General features: G+C 53.1%; 1 protein-coding gene across 1 annotated transcript in view; it reads left to right on the top strand.

Annotated features, from left to right (window-relative positions):
* Positions 1 to 21250, top strand: part of LOC129714061 (tyrosine-protein kinase receptor UFO-like) — a 98240-nt gene that overhangs the window by 40593 nt on the left and 36397 nt on the right. The window contains exons 5-7 of the mRNA XM_055663519.1: positions 965 to 1045; positions 5312 to 5400; positions 9957 to 10140. Coding sequence (XP_055519494.1) covers positions 965 to 1045; positions 5312 to 5400; positions 9957 to 10140 — 354 coding nt within the window. The remainder of the gene's footprint in view (positions 1 to 964; positions 1046 to 5311; positions 5401 to 9956; positions 10141 to 21250) is intronic.

Genomic DNA, 21250 nt, shown 5'->3' with positions numbered 1-21250 from the left:
TGGTGGGGAAACAACTATTCCTGAACCTGGATGGTTGGTGGGGAAGAAGCTATTCCTGAACCTAGAATGCTGTGGGGAAGGAGCTATTCCTGAACATCGATGGCTGGTGGGCAAGGAGCTATTCCTGAACATCGATGGCTGTGGGGAAGGAGCTATTCCTGAACATCGATGGCTGTGGGGAAGCAGCTATTCCTGAACATCGAATGGCTGTGGGGAAGCAGCTATTCCTGAACCTGGAATGCTGTGGGGAAGGCGCTATTCCTGAACCTGGATGGCTGGTGGGGAAGGAGCTATTCCTGAACCTGGAATGCTGTGGGGAAGGAGCTATTCCTGAACCTGGAAGTGGTGGCTGTGGGGAAGGAGCTATTCCTGAACCTGGATGGTTGTGGGGAAGGAGCTATTCCTGAACCTGGATGGTTGTGGGGAAGGAGCTATTCCTGAACCTGGAATGCTGTGGGGAAGCAGCTATTCCTGAACCTGGAATGCTGTGGGGAAGCAACTATTCCTGAACCTGGATGGTTGTGGGGAAGGAGCTATTCCTGAACCTGGAATGCTGTCGGAAGGAGCTATTCCTGAACCTGGATGGCTGTGGGGAAGGAGCTATTCCTGAACCTGGATGGCTATGGGGAAGGAGCTATTCCTGAACCTGAATGGCTGTGGGGAAGGAGCTATTCCTGAACCTGGATGGCTGTGGGGAAGGAGCTATTCCTGAACCTGGATGGTGGTGGGGAAGGAGCTATTCCTGAACCTGGATGCTGGTGGGGAAGGAGGTATTCCTGAACCTGGATGCTGGTGGGGAAGGAGGTATTCCTGAACCTGGATGCTGGTGGGGAAGGAGCTATTCCTGAACCTGGATGGTTGTGGGGAAGGAGCTATTCCTGAACCTGGATGGCTGAGTATCAATGATCGAGTTGTTTCCTGCACCTGCGCCCGTGAGACTAACTCCTGTTTCTCGTTGCTCCAGGACTGCGGAAGTCGGCGGCTTTCCGGTGCGAGGCCCACAATGCCAAGGGAGTCGCCACGTCTAGGACGGCCACCATCAGAGGTAGGTGCTCCCCTGCAGTGCCGGGGGTTCACCAGAGGGGGCGGCACTGGTGGTACATTCAACACCATACATCGTTGCTCTTCACAAGTTCACATTCATTAGCCAGAGGAGCAGGATTAGGCCATTCGGCCCATCAAGTCTACTCTGCCATTCAATCATGGCTGATCTTAAGGGGTTGGACAGGCTAGATGCAGGAAGATTGTTCCCGATGTTGGGGAAGTCCAGAACAAGGGGTCACACAGTTTAAGGATAAGGGGGAAATCTTCTAGGACCGAGATGAGAAAAACATTTTTCACACAGAGAGTGGTGAATCTGTGGAATTCTCTGCCACAGAAGGTAGTTGAGGCCACAGTTCATTGGTTATATTTAAGAGGGAGTTAGATGTGGCCCTTGTGGCTAAAGGGATCAGGGGGTATGGAGAGAAGGCAGGGATGGGATACTGAGTTGGATGATCAGCCATGATCACATTGAATGGCGGTGCTGGCTCGAAGGCCTACTCCTGCACCTATTGTCTATTATCCAACTGGCAATCCTGTCTCTCTGTTGCTCTGCCCCTCTCTCTGCCCCTCTCTCTGCCCCTCTCTCTGCCCCTCTCTCTGCCCCTCTCTCTGCCTCTCTCTCTCTACTTAATTGGTACATGTGACAATTAAATTGAATCTTGAATCACTCACTCACCACCCCTCCAGCCTCTGGCAGTCTAACAGTGATCCAAGCAGCAGAATGGATTCCTGAACCGTGCCCTCACCCCCGCCCTGTCAGCTGTGCGCTGGACACGGAGATGGCACAGTGGGCACTGGGCAAGGACAGTCCTGCATCAGATTGCATTTCCATCACCTCTCCCCCTCCCCTTCTCCCACCCCCTTGTCCCACACATAAACAGCTGCCGAGGAGCTCCGAGTGACCTGTGGACGGAATGCCCCGTCAGGAACTTTGAGAGACCCTGGACAAAGGGCAGGACAATCCTCTCTTTATCCTCTGCCTGTTTACCACACTGGCTGTTGAAGGGGCCATTAGTGGAAGTCTCTCTCCCTCTCTCTCTCTCTCGCTCCCTCTCTCTCTCTCTCTGGCAACACTTCCCATTCATTCCTTTGGCAAGATTCTCGCATTCCGGTTCTGCCAATCCTACAAATCACAAAAGAGCCAAAAGAATCAGATTCCTGTCTTTCTCTCCCAATGTTTGAACTTTAATGGAACCATATTCAACCCTCTCCCAGGAATTAAACCCTACTTACACTCACCTAATACCCTGTCGACACAAGGAGCTGCAGATGCTGGCAAATTGAAGGCAGAGATGGATACATAGATTCTTGATGAGTACTTTTAGTGTGAGTTTAGTTTAGTTTAGTGATACAGTGCGGAAACAGGCCCTTCGGCCCACCGGGTCCGTGCCGACCAGCGATCCCCGCACATTAACACTATCCTACACCCACCAGGGACAATTTTTTTACATTTACCAAGGCAGTTAACCTACAAACCTGTACGTCTTTGGAGTGTGGGAGGAAACCGAAGATCTCGGGGGAAACCCACGCAGGTCACGGGGAGAACGTGCAAACTCCGTACAGACAGCGCCCGTAGTCGGGATCGAACCCGGGTCTCCGGTGCATTCGCTGCAAGGCAGCAACTCTACCGCTGCGCCACCGTGACCCACTACACGATGTTGTTTCGGGGAGAAGGCAGGAGAATGGGGTTAGGAGGCAGAGATAGATCAGCCATGACCGAAAAGTGGAATCGACTTGATGGGCCGAATGGCCTAATTCCACTGCCATCACTTAGGAAGTTCAACATGAATATGAAGCAAAAAAAACCCCACCCCCTGTCCCACTTAGGAAACCTGAACGGAAACCTCTGGAGACTTTGCGCCCCACCCAAGGTTTCCGTGCAGTTCCCGGAGGTTGCAGGTAGTGGAAGCCGGTAGGGAGACTGACAAAAACCTCCGGGAACCGCTCGGAAACCTTGGGTGGGGCGCAAAGCCTCCAGAGGTTTCCGTTCAGGTTTCCTAAGTGGGACAGGGGCTTAAGTCCAACACTTTGTGGGGGGTTTTTTTTTTGCTTCATATTCATGTTGAACTTCCTAAGTGATAGCAGTGGAATTAGGCCATTCGGCCCATCAAGTCGATTCCACTTTTCGGTCATGGCTGATCTATCTCTGCCTCCTAACTGATCTATCTCTGCAGGCCGGGCAGCATCTCTGGAGAACATGGACAGGCCAGCCCATAACGTTCACGTTCCTTGTCTGGTCTCATTCCTCATTCTTCCCTCAACACTTGCCCATACCGGCCCGCTCCCCCACCACCCTCTCCCCTTCAATGTTCCCCGTTCCCGCTCATCCAGGCAACAGTAGCTGAAAATAACTTGGGAAAGGCTAGGGGGCTGGGGACTGTATTTGGAGCTGTGTGCGCGTGGCTAGCTAAGCCTTCAAAGAAGATTTGTGCAGTGGTCGCAACGGATGGGGAGTGCATCACTCAGTCTTCCTCCCTGGGCCCCACGCAGTAGATGCCAAGTTCAACTGGAGGCCCACATCTTTTAAAACACTTTGGATCCCATCTTAGACAGTTATAATGTATAAGTCCCAGACCTCAGTGTTTCGATCCCTGATCTCCATGGGATTTCCTGCTCGACAGAGAGATGGAATGGAACAAAACTAGAATGAGGCTGTTTCTTTCATTGTCGACGATCTTTTGGTTTATAGACACAACGCGGAAACAGGCCCTTCGGCCCATCGGGTCCAAGATAGATACAAGATACAAGATAGATTTTAATTGTCACATGTGCCAGATGGCACAGTGAAATGAATTCCCATACAGCCATACAATCAAAATAAACAGGACTCAACACACTATAGAATTTAACACAAAACATCCCCACACAGCAGAATCAAAGTTTCCCACTGTGTGGGAAGGCACCAAAGTCCACACCGGCCACCAGCGATCCCCGCACATTAACACTATCCTACACAATGTTTACATATACCAAACCAATTAACCTACAAACCTGCATGTCTTTGGAGTGTGGGAGGAAACCAACTCTCTTGGGGGGGGGGGGGGGGAAATCCACGGGGAGAACGTGCAAACTCCGTGCAGACAGCACCTGTAGTCGGGATCGAACCGGGGTCTCCAGCGCTGTAAGGCACTAACTCTACCGCAGCACCCCCTCACTGAAGCTTCACACTGTGTGCACTCGCTGGCAACGCCTCCTTGTCCCAAACTCTCTGCTGTTTACATCGACGGAGAGGCATGTGCCTGCCTACCTCACACATTATTCTCTCCGCATCTGGGCAGCACGGTGGGGTAGCCCCCTCTCCCCCCTCTCCCCCTCTCTCTCTCCTACCCTCCCCCCCCCCTCCTCTCCTCCCCCCCTCCCCCCCCCCCTCCCCTCTCCTCCCCCCCCCTCTCCCCCCCTCCCCCCCCCCCCCCCCCCCTCTCTCCCCCCCCACCTCTCCTCCCCCCCTCCCTCCCCCCCCTCCCCCCCCCTTCTCTCCCCCCCTCTCCCTCCCCACCCTCTCTCCCCCCCCTCTCTCTCCCCCCCTCTCGCTCCCTCTCTCCCTCCCTCTCCCCCTTTCCCCCCTCTCTCTCCCCTCTCTCTCTCCCCCCCTCTCCGCTCGTCTCCTTCTCTCTCTCTCTCTCCCCCCGCCCCTCCCTCCCCCCCTCTCTCCCCCCCTCTCCCTCCCCCCTCCCCCCCCTCTCCCCCCCTCTCCCTCTCTCTCTCTCCCCCCCCCTCTCTCTCCCCTCCCTCTCTCTCTCTCCCCTCTCTCTTCTCCCCCTCTCTCTCTCCCTCCCCCCCTCTCTCTCCCTCTCCCTCTCCCTCTCCCTCCCTCCTTCTCTCCTCTCTCCCCCCTCTCTCTCCCCTCCTCCCCTCTCTCCCCCTCTCTCTCTCCCCCCCCTCTCGTCTCCCCCCCTCTCTCCTCCCCCCTCTCCAGCCCCCCCTCTCTCCCCCCCCGTCTCTCCAGCTCCCCTCTCCTCCCCCCCTCTCCCGCTCCCCCCTCTCTCCCTCTCTCCCGACTGCCATCTCTTTCCCTCGCTACTCCCCCTCTCTCTTACTCCCCTCTCACTTACCCCCTCCCCTCCCTCTCCCCCCCCCTCTCTCCTCTCTCCCCCCCCTCTTCCCCCTCTCCTCCTCCCTCCTTCCCCCCCCCCCCCCCCCCCCCATCCCGTCGGTTCCTCCCTCCTGTTGCCCTCAACCTTCCCTCGTCCATCCCATTCCTGTTCTCCGGGTCGGGGTGGGTCGGTACTGACGAGTTGTCTGTTCACCTCGTTTCTCTCTCCTCCAGTTTTACCCTCTTCCCCCCCAACAAATCTAACGGTGACGTTTGCCATACTCCCGGGTTCTCTGGGTTATCTCGTGGGTTGCCCGGGCGCAGTGGGTCTGCCCCCTTCCCTCCTGCTCAGTCCTGGTAAGAACCACCACCTCTCATCTCCCCTCTTTCCCTCTCCCCTTCATCCCCCTCCCCCCCCTCCCTCTCCCCATCGCCTCCCCCTCCCTCTCTCTCCCCCTCTCTCTCCCCCTCTCCCCCCCCTCCCCCCTCCCTCTTTCCCCCCTTCCCCCTTTCCCCCCTTCCCTCTTTCCCCCCTTCCCTCTTTCCCCCCCCCCTTCCCCCCTCCCTCCCCCCCCCTTCCCTCTTTCCCCGCCCCCCTCCCTTTCCTCTTTCCCCCCCTTCCCTCTTTCCCCCCTCCTTCCCTCTTTCCCCCCTCTCCTCTTTCCCTCCCCCTCCTTCTCCCCCCTTCCCTCCTTCCCTCCCCCCCTTCCCTCTTCCCCCCCCCTTCCCTCTCTCCCCCCTTCCTCTTTCCTCTTCCCCCCCTTCCTCTTTCCCCCCTTCCCTCTTTTCCCCCCCCCCTCTTTCCCCCCCGTCCCTCTCCCCCCTTCCCTCTCTCTTCCCTCCCCCCTCCTTCCCTCTCTTCCCCCCCTTTCCCCTTTCCCCCCTCCTTCCCCCCGGAACCCTTCCGCTTTCCCCCCTTCCTCTTTCCCCCCCCTCCCTCTTTCCCCCCCTCCCTCTCCCCCCCTCCCTCTCCCTTTCCCCCCCCCTCTCCCCTTCTTCTCTCTCCTTGCCCCCCCCCCCCATATCCCCTTCCCCCCCCCCTCCCTCTTTCCCCCCCTCCCTCTTTCCCCCCCTCCTCTTTCCCCCCCTCCCCCCCCCCCCCTCCCTCCCCCCCCCCCTCTCTCCCTCTCCCTCTCCCCTCCCTCCCCCTCCCCCCCCCCCCTCCCACTTTCCTCTCCCCTCCCTCTTTCCCCCCCTCTCTTTCTCCATCTCCGTTTTTCTCTCCCCCCTCCCTCTTTCCCCCCCCTCCCTCTTTTCCCCCCTCCTCTCTTCCCCCCCCCTCCCTCTCTCCTCCCCCCCCCCCTCTTTCCCCCCCCCTCCCCTCCCTCTCCGTCTCGCCCCCCTCCCCCCTCCCCCCCCCTCCCCTCTTTCCCCCCCCCCCCCCCCTCTCCCTCTTTCCCCCCCCCCCCTCTCCCTCTTTCCCCCCCCCTCGGCCCTCTTTTTCCCCCCCCCCCTCCCTCTTTCCCCCCCCCTCTCCCTCTTTCCCCCCCCCCCTCTCCCTCTTTCCCCCCCCTCTCCCTCTTTCCCCCCCCTCTCCCTCTTTCCCCCCCCCTCCCCCCCCCCCATCTCCCTCTTCCCCCCCTCCTTCCCCCCCCCTCTCCCTCTTTCCCCCCCCTCTCCCTCTTTCCCCCCCCTCCCCTCTTTCCCCCCCCTCTCTCCCTCCCCCCCTTCGCCCTTTTTCCCCCCCTCTCCTCCCTCTTTCCCCCCCCCTCTCCCTCTCTTCCCCCCCCTCCCCCCTCCTTCTCCCCCCCCCCCTCTCCCTCCCCCCTCCCCCCCCCTCTCCTCTCCCCCTCCCTCTCTCCTCTCTCTCCCTCCTCCCTCTCCCTCTCCTCTCCCCCTCCCTCTTTCCCTCCCCTCTCCCCCCCCTCCCTCTCCCTCCCCCCCCTCTCTCCCCCCCCCCCTCCCTCTCTCTCACTCCCTATCTCTCTCCCCCCCCCTCTCCCTCTCCCCCCCTCTCCCCTCCCCCCCCTCCCCACTCCCTCCCCTCTCTCCCCCCCTCTCCCTCCCTCCTCGCCCCCCCCTCCCTAAATCCTTCCCCATCAGGAGCGGGAAGAGATTTGCTCGATGCAGCGTTTCATCCAAGTGTGAAATCATCTCTTTCACTTCCCCGTCGAGCCGTTTCGGAATGACTCCTTCCATTCATAGACACTTATTATGCAGAGAATAATCTGAGATTGCAGGAACCAAGAGGTCGTCAGAGGCAGCTCAGACCAGGGGCATTGAAACGTTCAATAACCGCCTCAACATTTTAGGGGCGGTGGGGGACATAAAGGAAGTCAACTTGGCCTCGGGAAGTTTTTAAGAAGGAACTGCAGATGCTGGAAAATCGAAGGTAGACAAAAATGCTGGAGAAACTCAGCGGGTGCAGCAGCATCAATGGAGCGAAGGAAATAGGCAACGTTTCGGGCCGAATAGGAACTGTTTTAGGAAATAGGTAACGTTTCGGGCCGAAACCCTTTCGGGTTTCGTCCCGAAACGTTGCCTATTTCCTTCGCTCCATAGATGCTGCTGCACCCGCTGAGTTTCCCCAGCATTTTTGAGTACCTTGGTCTCAAGAAGACCGTGCAAACTCCACACAAACATCACCGGAATTTAGCATCAAGCCCAAATTTACGAGGATGTTGCCAGGACTAGAGGGTGTGAGCTATAGGGAGAGGTTGAGCAGGCTGGGACTCTATTCCATGGAGCGCAGGAGGATGAGGGGTGATCTTATATAGGTGTCTAAAACCACGAGAGGAATAGATTGGGTAGAGTCTCTTGCCCAGAGTAGGGGAATCGAGGACCAGAGGACATGTGTTTAAAGTGAAGATTTAATAGGAATCTGAGGGGTAACTTTTTCACACAAAGGGTGGTGGGTGTATGGAACGAGCTGCCGGAGGAGGTAGTTGTGGCTGGGACAATTGCTACATTTAAGGTTTGGAGGGAAATGAGCCAGGGCAAGTTGTGGCCGAAGGTCCAGTGTCTAGGCCAGTGGTTCCCAATGTGGGGTGTACGCCCCACAGGGGGGGCAATTTGATTTTTAAGGGGGGCAATGAGGTCTGGGTTCAAATTTTCGATTTTTATTTTTTTGGATTTTCCATCAGGTAAACATATGTAGTTTATGTTTCAGATGTTATTTTGAGTAAATATTTTTTTTTGGGTAAAAAAGGTAAATGATAAGAATTATATATCACCACATGCGGGGGGGGGGCATCAGGATTTTAGAGGTGATTAGGTGGGGCATGGCCAAAAAAAGGTTGTGAACCACTGGTCTAGGCTGTATGATTCTGGGACTCTATGACTATGCCCGATGATCGGAGAGACAGATCGGGAGGAAGCGAAAGACTAAGCGGGGATCGGAGGTCCAACTCCAGAGCAAACAAAATCATGAGAGACCCCTTCCACCCCTGCAACGGACTGTTCCAGCCACTACAGTCAGGCAAACGCCTCCGTTGCCATGCAGTGAGAACGGAGAGGTTGAGAAGGAGTTTCTTCCCAGAGGCAATTCGGACTGTAAACGCCTTTCTCACCAGGGACTAACTCTACAGAACGTTTTTCCTTCTATTATTTATTATGTAAAAGAATATGTGTGTTATGATTGTGTTTATAGTTTGTTTGGTTGTTTTGTTGTTTGTCTTTTGCACAAAAGTCCGCGAGCATTGCCACTTTCATTTCACTGCACATCTCGTATGTGTATGTGACAAATAAACTTGACTTGACTTGAGGGAGCTGTGTTTCGATTTCCGCAGAATCCGGGATGAGATTCTGTTTCGACTCACGAGTCCTTTTGTTCACTCGGATACGGGACGGAGAGTGTGCGTGCCAGCACATTTCAGACAAATTCATCACCCCCTGCTGACCACTTCTGCTTTTCTGTGGCTGGCGAAACATCCTCTCCACATGCGGTCAGATTTCTGCGGACAAACATTTAACTCTGGTGACCTGCTGCATGTTCCTGTTTTAGAAACATCAAACCCACTAAGTTGGCGTTGTGCTAATTCTTACGTAATTTACAGAGGCCAATTAACCTACAAACCTGCACGTTTTGGAACGTCTGTGAAACATAGACAATAGGTGCAGGAGTAGGCCATTCGACCCTTCGAGCCAGCACCGCCATTCAATATGAGCATGGCTGATCATCCCAAATAAGTACCCCGTTCCTGCCTTCTCCACATATCCCCTGACTATTATTATTATTCCCGACGTTGGGGAAGTCCAGAACAAGGGGTCACTGTTTAAGGATAAGGGGGAAATCCGTTCCTGCTTTCTCCCCATATCCCTTGATTCCATTAGCCCGAATAGCTAAATCTAACTCTCTCTTGAACACATCCAGTGAATTGGCCTCCACTGCCTTCTGTGGCGGAGAATTCCACAGATTCACAACTCTGTGGGTGAAAAGGTTTTTCCCCATCTCAGTCCTAAATGGCCGACCCCCTTATTCTTAAACTGCGACCCCCGTAATTCTGGACGCCCCCAACACCAGGAACATTTTTCCTGCATCTACCCTGTCCAATCCCCCAAGAATTTTAGGTAGTCAAAAATGCTGGAAAAACTCAGCGGGTGAGGCAGCATCTATGGAGTGAAGAAAATAGGCAACGTTTCGGGTCTGAAAAAGGATTTCGACCCGAAACGTTGCCTATTTCCTTCGCTCCATAGATGCTGCTGCACCCGCTGAGTTTCTCCAGCATTTTTGACTACCTTCGATTTTCCAGCATCTGCAGTTCCTTCTTAAACCTTAAGAATTTTATATGTTTCTATAAGAAACCCTCCCATCCGTCTAAAAGTCCGTGTTCGGCACGGGCTAGAAGGGCCCAGATGGCCTGTTTCCGTGCTGTAATTGTTATATGGTCATTGTTATATGGTTAAAATCCAGTGAATATGGGATATTCATTTCTCTCAGACCAACCAGGCCGACGGTGGCAGCAGCAGGGAGGTCTACTTTGAGGACATCGCCGTGCCGCCGTTCAGACATGTGATCCGCGGCCTGGTGCCGTACACCAGCTTCATGATCCACCTGTCCTGTAGCACGGGCATCGGGCGATCCCTCTGGAGCGAGTGGGTGACGGTTGCCACCTTCGAAGGAGGTAAGAACGCCGCTGGCACGGGTGGAGGCGTTTACAGTTTATCGCGACGTGTATTGAGGTACAGTGAAAAGCCTTCGTTGCGTGTTATATACCCAGTAAACCTGGCTCAGGGGGGAAAAATGTGTAAGAAGGAACTGCAGATGCAAAGGTAGACATCTCCTTCGCTCCATAGATGCTGCTGCACCCGCTGAGTTTCTCCAGCACTTTTGTCTACCTTCGATTTTCCAGCATCTGCAGTTCCTTCTTAAACAGGTAGACTCAGCGGGGCAGGCAGCATCTCTGGAGAGAAGGAATGGGTGACGTTCTCGGGTCAAAACAAGGTCTAAAGAAGGTTCACGACCTGAAACATCACCCATTCCTTCTCTCCAGGGATGCTGCCTGTCCCGCAGAGTTACTCCAACATTTCGGGAAACATGGTCTTGTGTGTCACATGTCAAACCAGGAGGATTCCCGAATATTTTAGAAACATGGAAAATAGTTTCCGGAGTAGGCCATTCGGCCCATCGAGCCAGCACCGCCATTCAATAAGTCCATGGCTGATCATCCAGAATCAGTTCCCCGTTCCCGCTTTCTCCCCATATCCCTTGATTCCGTTAGCCCTAAGAGCCACATCTAACTCTCTCTTGAATACATCCAGTGAATTGGCCTCCACTGCCTTCTGTGGCAGAGAATTCCACAGATTCACAACTCTCTGGGTGAAAAAGTTTTTCTTCATCTCAATCGCAAATGGCCGACCCCTTATTCTTAAACTGTGCCCCCCCCCCCCCCCCCCCCCCCCGGTTCTGGACTCCCCCAACATGGGGAACATATTTCCTGCCTCTAGCCTGTCCAATCCCTTAAGAATTTCATATGTCTCTATAAGATCCCCTCTCACCATTCATCATAGAAACATAGAAACATAGACAATAGGTGCAGGAGTAGGCCATTCGGCCCTTCGAGCCTGCACCGCCATTCAATATGATCATGGCTGATCATCCAACTCAGTATTCTGTACCTGCCTTCTCTCCATACCCCCTGATCCCTTTAGCCACAAGGGCCAGATCTAACTCCCTCTTAAATATAGCCCACAAGAGCCACATCTAACTCCCTCTTAAATATAGAATAACATATGAATATGGGATAAATAATATTTCATATTCCCTCTTAACATATGAATATGGAATAAATAATATTCCATATGCTAGTTGATTTCAACGGAAATTGCTATTCAGTAAATTGCTCGGTAAAATGGCGCTGGTGTGTCAGATGTCAGGAGGGTTCCCGAATATTTTGTGATAGCACTTGAACAAGTTTAGGTTAAATGTTTATTATTGTCACGTGTACGAGGTACAGTGAACAGCTTTATTGTCCGTGCTGTCCAAGCTGATCAGATACACCATACAGTATTGGTTTATTGTCACGTGTACGAGGTACAGTGAAAAGCTTTCGTTGCGCGCTAACCTGTCAGCGGGAAATACAATACGTGATTACAATCCAGCCATTTACAGCGTATAGATGCATGAAAAAGGGAATGTATAGGAAGGAACTACAGATAGATACAAAATGCTGGAGCAGGGGTGGGGAACCTGCGGCCTTCCAGGCCATTATATGCGGCCTTTTGAATGGATCCAAATTCTGTAGAACAAGTCCTTTTATTTTTATTTAAGAAGGAACTGCATTGCTGGAAAATCGAAGGTAGACAAAAATGCTGGGGAAACTCAGCGGGTGAGGCAGCATCTATGGAGCGAAGGAAATAGGCAACGTTTCGGGTCGAGACCCTTCTTCAGTCTGAAGAAGGGTCTCTCTACCCCAAATGTCGTCCATCTGACTATGAATCAGAAGTGATTGACCACATACTGTCAATTTAAAAAAAACATTTTTTTTTTAAAGGTTTAAGTTTCTGTTTGGGAAATATACCGATAAAGCTTGCATCAGCTTCTGTGTTGCTGACCCAAGTCAGAACTGTTCCTTAATATTGCACTAATACGCTGGAAGGTTGCGCAAGGGCAAAGTTATTCGGCGCCACAGCGAGACTGACCGCTCCGGTAACCTGGGTTCAATCCTGACATCCGTTCTGCACTGAGAGGACATTTTGCACGTTCTCCTTGTAAAGAGGCCTGTCCCACTTGGGCGACTTAATCCGCAAGTTTACCCTCGACTCGTACTCGCAGCATGGTCGACACACGAGGTCGTAGGAGGTCCTCGTAACTCTCCTTCATTCTCGAGGGTGGCCTCCGCGTACTCGAGGCCTCAGCTAGGTCGCGTGTGTTTTTTCAACATGTTAAAAAATGCCCGCGTGTAAAAAAAAATCGCCATAGAAAAAATCGATACTTTTTTTACTCGAAGGTTTAGTCATAGTAGGTTGGCATGTTAGTCGTAGGTAATTGAGGGTAGTCGTAGATAGTCTTCATCATAGTCGAAGTGAAGTAGAAGGAGGTCATCTTCACTCTCCACTATTCGGTGTCCAATTTTCCCAAAGTTAGTCGTAGCTAGTCGAAGCTAGTCTTCAACATAGTCAAAGGAGGTTGAAGGAGGTCTTCTACATAGTCAAAGGAGGTCTTCAACATGACATTTTTTTCAAACGCTTCTAAACTTGCCAATTAGGTCGCCCAAGTGGGACAGCCCCTTTACGGTGTGGGTTTCCTCCCACATCTCGAAGGTTTGCAGGTTTGCAGGTTAGTTAGTCACCGCAAGTCACCCCTGGTGTGTTGGTGGTTGTCACAATCTTTCGAAGGGCTTGATTTCATGCTGCGTCGTTAAAATCTAAGATTTTGCGTCTTTGGAATTTGGGAGGAAACCGGAGCTCCCGGAGAAAACCCACGCCAGTCACGGAGAGAAGGTACAAACTCAGTACAGGCAGCAGCTGTGGTCAGGATCGAACCTGGGTCTCTGGTGGTGTGAGGCAGCAACTCTACCGCTGTGCCACCGTGCCGTGACCTCCGTGTCGCTTGGCACTGCTCACCCCATGGGAAGGGCAGGATTTACAACTGGCAGAGTGACCCCTCATCCCCCAGAAGCCCCCGAGAGCAGATTGGCGGGACTTTGGATTACATCTGATTAGTAACTCAGCGGGACAGGCGGCATCTCTGGAGAGAAGGAATAGGTGACGTTTCGGGTCGAGACCCTTCTTCAGACTGGAGAAGGGTCTTGACCTGAAATGTCACCCAACCTCTTTTCCCCAGAGATGCTGCCTGACCCGCTGAGTTACTCCAGCATTTTGTGTCTTTTCTTCGGTGTAAACCAGCATCTGCAGTTCCTTCCTGCACAGCGAGTACAGGAGTTGGGATGTCATGTTACAACTGAACAGGACGTTGGTTGGTAAGGCTACAATTGATGTACTGTGTACTATTCTGGGTACTTTGCTTTAGGAAGGATGTCATTAAACTGGAAAGGGTGCCAAAAAGATTAATGAGGCGTTACCACGTCTAGAGAGTTTGAGTTGTAAGAAGAGGCTGGATAAGCTGGGACTTTTTTAACATGGAGCCGGGGAAGTTAAGAAGTGATCTTCTAGAGATGTATATAATCATGAGGGTCAAAGATCAGGTGAGGAGCTCCAGTCTTCTCCCCATGGTAGGCGAGTCTAAAGGGCCTGTCCCACTTACGTGATTTTTTTCGGCAACTTGCCAGCACCCGCCATAGTCGCAGCAGGAGGCCGAAAAATGTCAACATGTTGAAAATCCAGAACAAGCACAACTAAAGGATAAACTAAACGACACTAAACTGAACTACAGTGACACAGCGGTAGAGTCGCTGCCTCACAGCGAATGCAGCGCGCTGGAGACCCGGGTTCGATCCCGACTACGGGTGCTGTCTGTACGGAGTTTGCACGTTCTCCCCGTGACCTGCGTGGGTTTTCTCCGAGATCTTCGGTTTCCTCCCACACTCCAAAGACGTACAGGTTTGTAGGTGAATTGGCTTCGTAAATAAAATGTTCCTAGTGTGTGTAGGATAGTGTTAATGTGCGGGGATCGCTGGTCGGTGCGGGCTCGGTGGGCCGAGAGGCCTGTTTCCGCACTGTATAACCATATAACATATAACCATATAACAATTACAGCACGGAAACAGGCCATCTCGGCCCTACAAGTCCATGCCGAACAAATTTTTTTCCCCTTAGTCCCACCTGCCTGCACTCGTACCATAACCCTCCATTCCCTTCTCATCCATATGCCTATCCCATTTATTTTTAAATGATACCAAATGAACCTGCCTCCACCACCAAGTATTTCGAAAATTAAACTACACTAACTTATCTACACTAAACTAAATACAGTTAATGACCCTAAACTAAACTACACAAACTAAACTAAACCAAAGCTGTTAGCAGCTGGAATCTGCAGTTGTGAGTGCTAATGCAAGCTAGGCTTTGCAATGACCTAGGCCCACCTGATGCTAGTGCAGCTGTGTGTGTGGGGAAGGTGTTGAGATCAGGTTTCTCAGTGTCACCGATGCTTTGAGCTGATCCCAAGCATTCCAGCGACACGCGCCTGCTTCTAATGCAGCTCAATATTGAACCCTCAGGAATTTCATATAATGAGCAAAGGGAAGAATCTGAGTTGGGTGGAAATGTGTGCGTCTGGAAGGCTGAGTTATTCTTGGACAGGAGCCCGGTGGTTGAGTAGATGCTGCGTTCGGCTCTGATAACTTCCTGATTCATATCCAAGTCTCAGCATTCCCATCAAGCCGTTAACGGATGCAATTGCTGTTGACCCGGTTAAAGCCTCTCAGAAGGGAAGAGGAGGGAGCAGTTCCGGTATTTAGATTTAATGATTGTTGTCAAACCTGTTCCATTGACATGTAGCACAAAAACAGGCCCATCGGCCCAACTCGCCCTTGCCAACCAAAATGCCCCATCTATAGTGTTTAAGAAGGAACTGCAGATGCTGGAGAATCGAAGGTACACAAAAAAGCTGGAGAAACTCAGCGGGTGCAACTGCACCCGCTGAGTTTCTCCAGCTTTTTTGTGTGCCCCATCTATAGTCCTGTTTACCCATGTTTGGCCCATATCTCCATGCAACAGGATAGTCATAGATTTATACCGCTCAAAAACAGGCCCTTCAGCCTAACTCACCCATGTTAACCAAGATGCCTCATCCACACTAATCCCATTTGCCCGTGCTTGGCCCATATCCCTCTAAACCTTGCCTATCCATGTATCTCTCCAAATATATTTTAAATGAATGAATGAATAGAAACATAAAAATTAGGTGCAGGAGTAGGCCATTCGGCCCTTCGAGCCTGCACCGCCATTCAATATGATCATGGCTGATCATCCAACTCAGTATCCCGTACCTGCCTTCTCTCCATACCCTCTGATCCCCTTAGCCACAAGGGGATCAAACTCCCTCTTAAATAAAGCCAATGTACTGGCCTCGACTACCCTCTGTGGCAGAGAGTTCCAGAGATTCACCACTCTCTGTGTGAAAAAATTTCTTCTCATCTCGGTTTTCAAGGATTTCCCCCCTTATCCTTAAGCTGTGACCCCTTGTCCTGGACTTCCCTAACATCGGGAACAATCTTCCTGCATCTAGCCTGTCCAACCCCTTAAGAATTTTGTAAGTTTCTATAAGATCCCCTCTCAATCTCCTAAATTCTAGAGAGTATAAACCAAGTCTATTCAGTCTTTCTTCATAAGACGGTCCTGACATCCCAGGAATCAGTCTGGTGAATCTTCTCTGCACTCCCTCTATGGCAATAATGTCCTTCCTCAGATTTGGAGACCAAAACTGTACGCAATACTCCAGGTGTAGTCTCACCAAGACCCTGTACAACTGCAGTAGAACCTCCCTGCTCCTATACTCAAATCCTTTTGCTATGAAAGCTAACATACCATTCGCTTTCTTCACTGCCTGCTGCACCTGCATGCCTACCTTCAATGACCAGTGTACCATGACACCCAGGTCTTGCTGCATCTCCCCTTTTCCTAGTCGGCCACCATTTAGGAATAAGTTTATTGGCCAAGTATTCACATACAAGGAATTTGCCTTAGTGCTCCGCCCGCAAGTGACAGTTCGGAATGACACATAAAACATTAAACATTAACAATAAAACATTATTGATTAAACATGTGAATTCAATAAAATATCAGAGCAAAAGGAGGCTACAGATGTCTGGTTATTGAGTGGAGCTACTACTCATTGGGAAAACACTGTTATAGTGGTACCTGCCTTAACTCCCTCAAATGGCAGCTCATTTTATATACTCGTCACCTTCTGAGTGGAAAAACTGCCCCTCAGGTCCCTGGAAATCTTGCCCCTTTCACCTTAAACCCGTGTCCTGTGGTTCTTGATTCCCCTATCCTGGGTAGAAGGGTTTGACTTTCCGAAGTGGGCCCTGTATCTAGACCTGCCACATGAGGAACCACCCTCTCCACATCCATCATGTCAAGGTGGTACCTGAGGATCTTCAGATATATTTATTTACCATCGCCACATTTACTCCAATTTACTTGCGGAGAAGCTGTGTGATTATCCGATGCCGTAGAGAAGAGTTTGACTTGGCAGACTGCCCAAACACACACTGTTCATTCAATCCCTGATAAGGCTTTGTTTAAATCTGGCCAAAACAGCCCAAGGTCTTTAAATCATTTGCTTGCTGCTATTCTAGGCTGTGATCCCAGCTCCAGAGAGGAAGTTGTTTATTCACACGCATGTTGCGTGTGTCACGGATGTGTTAAAACTTTACCTTGTGCACGAGAGGGTAGACTTGTGCACATACGCTTCGTGCAGCATGGATGTACACGCGTCCACACCCATGGATGTGCATGTGGAAATTGACACAAGACTTTTATCCACATGTGTGTGCACAGCGCTACATGTGCACACGTACATGCACACACACACATGCACGCACACACACGCACGCGCGCGCACACGCACGCACGCACACACACATACACACACACGTGTGCACACATCCCTGCAAGCAAATACACATGTACACACATGCAGACACATCACACAGTTAGACACATGGAGACTTCGAGTCATACGGCACAGAAACAGGCCTTTCGTCCCAACATGCCCTTGTCAACCAAGGTGCCCCAACTACAGGACACGTCCCACCTGTCTGCGTTTGGCTCCCGTCTCCCACTAAACCTTTCCCATTCATGCAGCTGTCCAAATGCACAGATACTCGCATGTATAACTGGGAACCCCATCCAAGTGCTCTTTCAGCAGGGAAAGCATCAGATGAGGTATCTCCCTTGCAACCACCATAGTGTTGTAGGTGTGAGGTTAGCAATAGTCTGAAGAAGGGTCTCGACCCGAAACGTCACCCATTCCTTCTCTCCAGAGATGCTGCCTGTCCCACTGAGTTACTCCAGCTTTCTGTGTCTGTCTTCAGTTCTGCAGTTCCTTCCTACATACAAATTATAATCCCAGATTCCATTAGGTTGAGTTGGTCGTTCTATTGCCTTGGGCTGGCTGTGGTATATTTGAGTTGGCGCTGGTATCTACTGGACTGGCCATGACATTGTTTTAGCTGGCGTGGCCCTTCGCTAGATCAGAGCCCCCGTACATTTACTCTCTTTCCTCCAGCCTCTTCTCCCATCTTCCCGACAAACTTGGTGTGATCGCCCCCCCCATTTGCTCCTCCACTCCCCCCCTCTCCACTCCCCCCTCCCTTCCCCCCCTCTCTTCTCCCCCCCCTCTCTCTTTCCCCCCCTCTCTCTTCTGTCCCCCTCTCTCTCTCATCCCCCCCTCTCTCTTCCCCCCCCTCTCTCTTTCCCCCCTCTCTCTCCCCCCCCTCTCTCTTCCCCCCTCTCTTCCCCCCTCTCTCTTTCCCCCCCTCTCTCTTCCCCCCTCTCCCTCTTCCCCCCCTCTCTCTTCCCCCCTCTCTCTTCCCCCCCCCTTCTCTTTTCCCCCCCGCCCTCTCTCTTCCCCCCCCTCTCTCTTCCCCCCCCCTCTCGCTTCCCCCCCTCTCTCTTCCCCCCCATCTCTCTTCCCCCCCCTCTCTCCCCCCCCTCTCTTCCCCCCCTCTTCCCCCCCTCTCTCTTCCCCCCCCTCTCTCTTTCCCCCCCCTCTCTCTTTCCCCCCCCCCTCTCTCTCTCCCCTTCCCTCTCTCTCTCTCCCCTCTCTCTCTTCCCCCCCTCTCTTCCACCCCTCTCTCTCATCCCCTCTCCCAGGTCTCCCCCCCTCTCCTCTCCCTCTCACCCCCCTCTCTCTCTCTCTCCCCCCCTCTCTCTCCTCCCTCTCCTCTCCCCCCCCTCTCTCTCCCCCCCCCTCTCTCTCTCTCTTTCTTCCCTCTCACACTCTCTCTCTCTTCCCCCCTCTCCCCCCTCCCCTCTCTCCCTCTCGAAGGGCCGAATGCCTCTTCTACCCCCCTCTCTTTCCCTCTCTCTCATTGTGCCCCCCTCTCTCTTCCCCCCCCCTCTCTCTCCCCCCCCCTCTCTCTCCCTCCCCCCCTCCCCCCCTTCCCCCCCCCCTCCCTCTCCCCCCCCCCCCCTTCCCCCCTTCCCCCCCCTTCTCTCTTCCCCCCCCCTCTCTCCCCCTTCCTCTCCCCCTTCTCTCTTCCCCCCCCTCTCCCTTATCCCCCCCCTCTCTCCCCCCCCCTCGCTCTCCCCCCCGCTCTCCCCGCTCTCTTCCCCCCCCTCTCTTCCCCCCCCTCTCTCTCTTCTCTCCCTCGCTCCTCTCTCTCCTCCTCCCTCCCCCTTCTCTCTCTCCCCCCTCTCTCTCCTCTCTCCTTCCCCCCCTCTCTCTCTCTCTCCCCCCCTCTCTCTCTCCTCTCCCCCCCTCTCTTCCCCCCTTCTCTCCCCCCCCCTCTTCCCCCCCTCTCTCTTCCCCCTCTCTCCTCTTCCCCCCTCTCCCCTCTTCCCCCCTCCCCTTTCCCCCCTCTCTCTCCCCCTCCCCCCCCTCTCTCTTCCCCCCCCTCTCTCCCCCCCCTCTCTTCCCCCCCCTCTCTCTTCCCCCCCCTCTCTCCCCCCCCCTCTCCTCTTCCCCCCCTCTCTCTTCCCCCCCTCCCCGCTTCCCCCCCTCCCTCTCCCTCTCCTCCCTCCCCCCTCTCTCTTCCCCCCCCCCTCTTCCCCTTTCCCCCCCTCCCTCTCCCCCCCCTCCCCTCTTCCCCCTTCCCTCCTCTTCCCCCCCCCTCTCTCTTCCCCCCCCCCCCTTCCCTCCCCTCTCCCCCCCTCTCCCTCCCCCTCCCTCTCTCCCCCTCTTTCCCCCCTCCCTCTCTTCCTCCGAACCTCCATGGTCTCCAGGCTGGATCCCAAGGGAGCACAGTGCAAGGCCAAATGCCCATTGCCGATGAGCTGGGAATAGTTGATGTGAGAGTGGGTGTGGTGAGTGACCAAACATCATGGCAGCCCTGGCATCTGAGGCGGTGCCAGGCCCAATGTGGCTCGGGGGAACCATAAGTAACCGCTGTATGTTTGTGAAAACTGATCTAATCTTTAACATCAACACACTTAGACAAATCTATCTCGTTAAGAATGATTCATTGGAAGCTAGGGTTGCCAAGTTTCCCACTCCCAAATAAGCAGCAAAAGGTCAAAATACAGGATAAATTCCCCGACGGCAATCCCTTGACCGACTGGGCCGTGTCTGGGTGAATGATGAGTTGGCCCCGGGTGCTGGACTACACACTGCTGCTGCTGCTGCACTCCACGGGCTGCACCACGTCGGGACGGGACCCGACAGTCCCCTCGACCCGAGTAGTAGCGGTCAAATACGGGACAAGGGCGGTCCCGTACGGGACAAACCAATTTAGCCCAATATACGGGATGTCCCGGCTAATAATGGACCAGTTGGCAACCCTAGTGGGTGCCTTGGTTTGTAGCGGTTTCTGGTCACCAGGCACCAACTGTGGCAACTGGTTCAGAGTAAAGAGTATCGATTTAGTTTAGTTTAGTTTAGTTACGTGATGGAAGCAGGCCCTTCAGCCCATTGAGTCCATGCTGATCCTTGACACCAGTTGTGTGCTATCCCACGTTCTCATCCACTCCTGTCACACGAGGGGAAATCCCCACAGCCCCATTTAACCTGCAAAATGTCTTTGGGATGTGGGAGGAAACCAGAGTGACCTAGGCGGTCACAGGGAGAGTGTGCAAACTCCACACAGACAGCGCCCGAGGTCAGGATTGAACCGGGGTCTCTGCTGCCGTGAGGGAACGTCTCGACCCGCTGCGCCACCGTGCCCCTGGCTTTATTTTGAGTTTGAGTGTTACTGTGGGTCTGTGGCGCAGTGTGTTGGCATTCTAGGGCAGGAGATGGCAGTGGAGGTACGTAGGCATTGAGACAGGACTCGTTAACCTGGCTTAGAATTTCATTTTGGAGATAGAGTGTGGAAACAGGGCCCCACCGATTCTGTGCCGACCCTGTACGCTAGCACTATCCTACACGCTAGGGACCATTTACAATTTGCAGAAGCCAATTAACCTACAAACCTGTAAGCCTTTGGAGTGTACGAGGAAACCGGAGCACTTGGAGTACAAACTCCATCAAACCCGGGCCTCTGGCGCTGTAAGGCAGCAACTCTACCACTGCTCCCCTGTGCCAACCAATGCTGGAATGGGAACTCGGATTCCGAATGCATGGCTGATAAACCATCACAAAGAACTCGCTAGAATTTAGGAGATTGAGGGGGGATCTTATAGAAATTTACAAAATTCTTAAGGGGTTGGACAGGCTAGATGCAGGAAGATTGTTCCCGATGTTGGGGAAGTCCAGAACAAGGGGTCACACAGTTTAAGGATAAGAGGGAAATCCTTTAGGACCGAGATGAGAAAAACATTTTTCACACAGAGAGTGGTGAATCTATGGAATTCTCTGCCATAGAAGGTAGTTGAGGCCAGTTCATTGGCTATATTTAAGAAGGAGTTAGATGTGGCCCTTGTGGCTAAAGGGATCAGGGGGTATGGAGAGAAGGCAGGGATGGGATACTGAGTTGGATGATCAGCCATGATCATATTGAATGGCGGTGCAGGCTCGAAGGGCCGAATGGCCTACTCCTGCACCTATTGTCTATGTTTCTATGTTTCTAAGCTGGGAGTAAAACACACAATGTTGGAATAAATCAGCGGGATAGGCAGCATCTCTGGAGGGAAGGAACGTTTCGGGGCGAGACCCTTCTTCAGACTGAAGACCCTTCAGAAGACACTTCTGAAGAAGGGTCTCGACCCGAAATGTCACCTATTCCT

The sequence above is a fragment of the Leucoraja erinacea genome, chromosome 38 (assembly GCF_028641065.1).
Source record: "Leucoraja erinacea ecotype New England chromosome 38, Leri_hhj_1, whole genome shotgun sequence".
Taxonomy (NCBI): Eukaryota; Metazoa; Chordata; class Chondrichthyes; order Rajiformes; family Rajidae; genus Leucoraja; species Leucoraja erinaceus.
The sequence above is the reverse complement of the archived record's forward strand: the minus strand, read 5'-3'. Positions and strand labels throughout refer to the sequence as shown.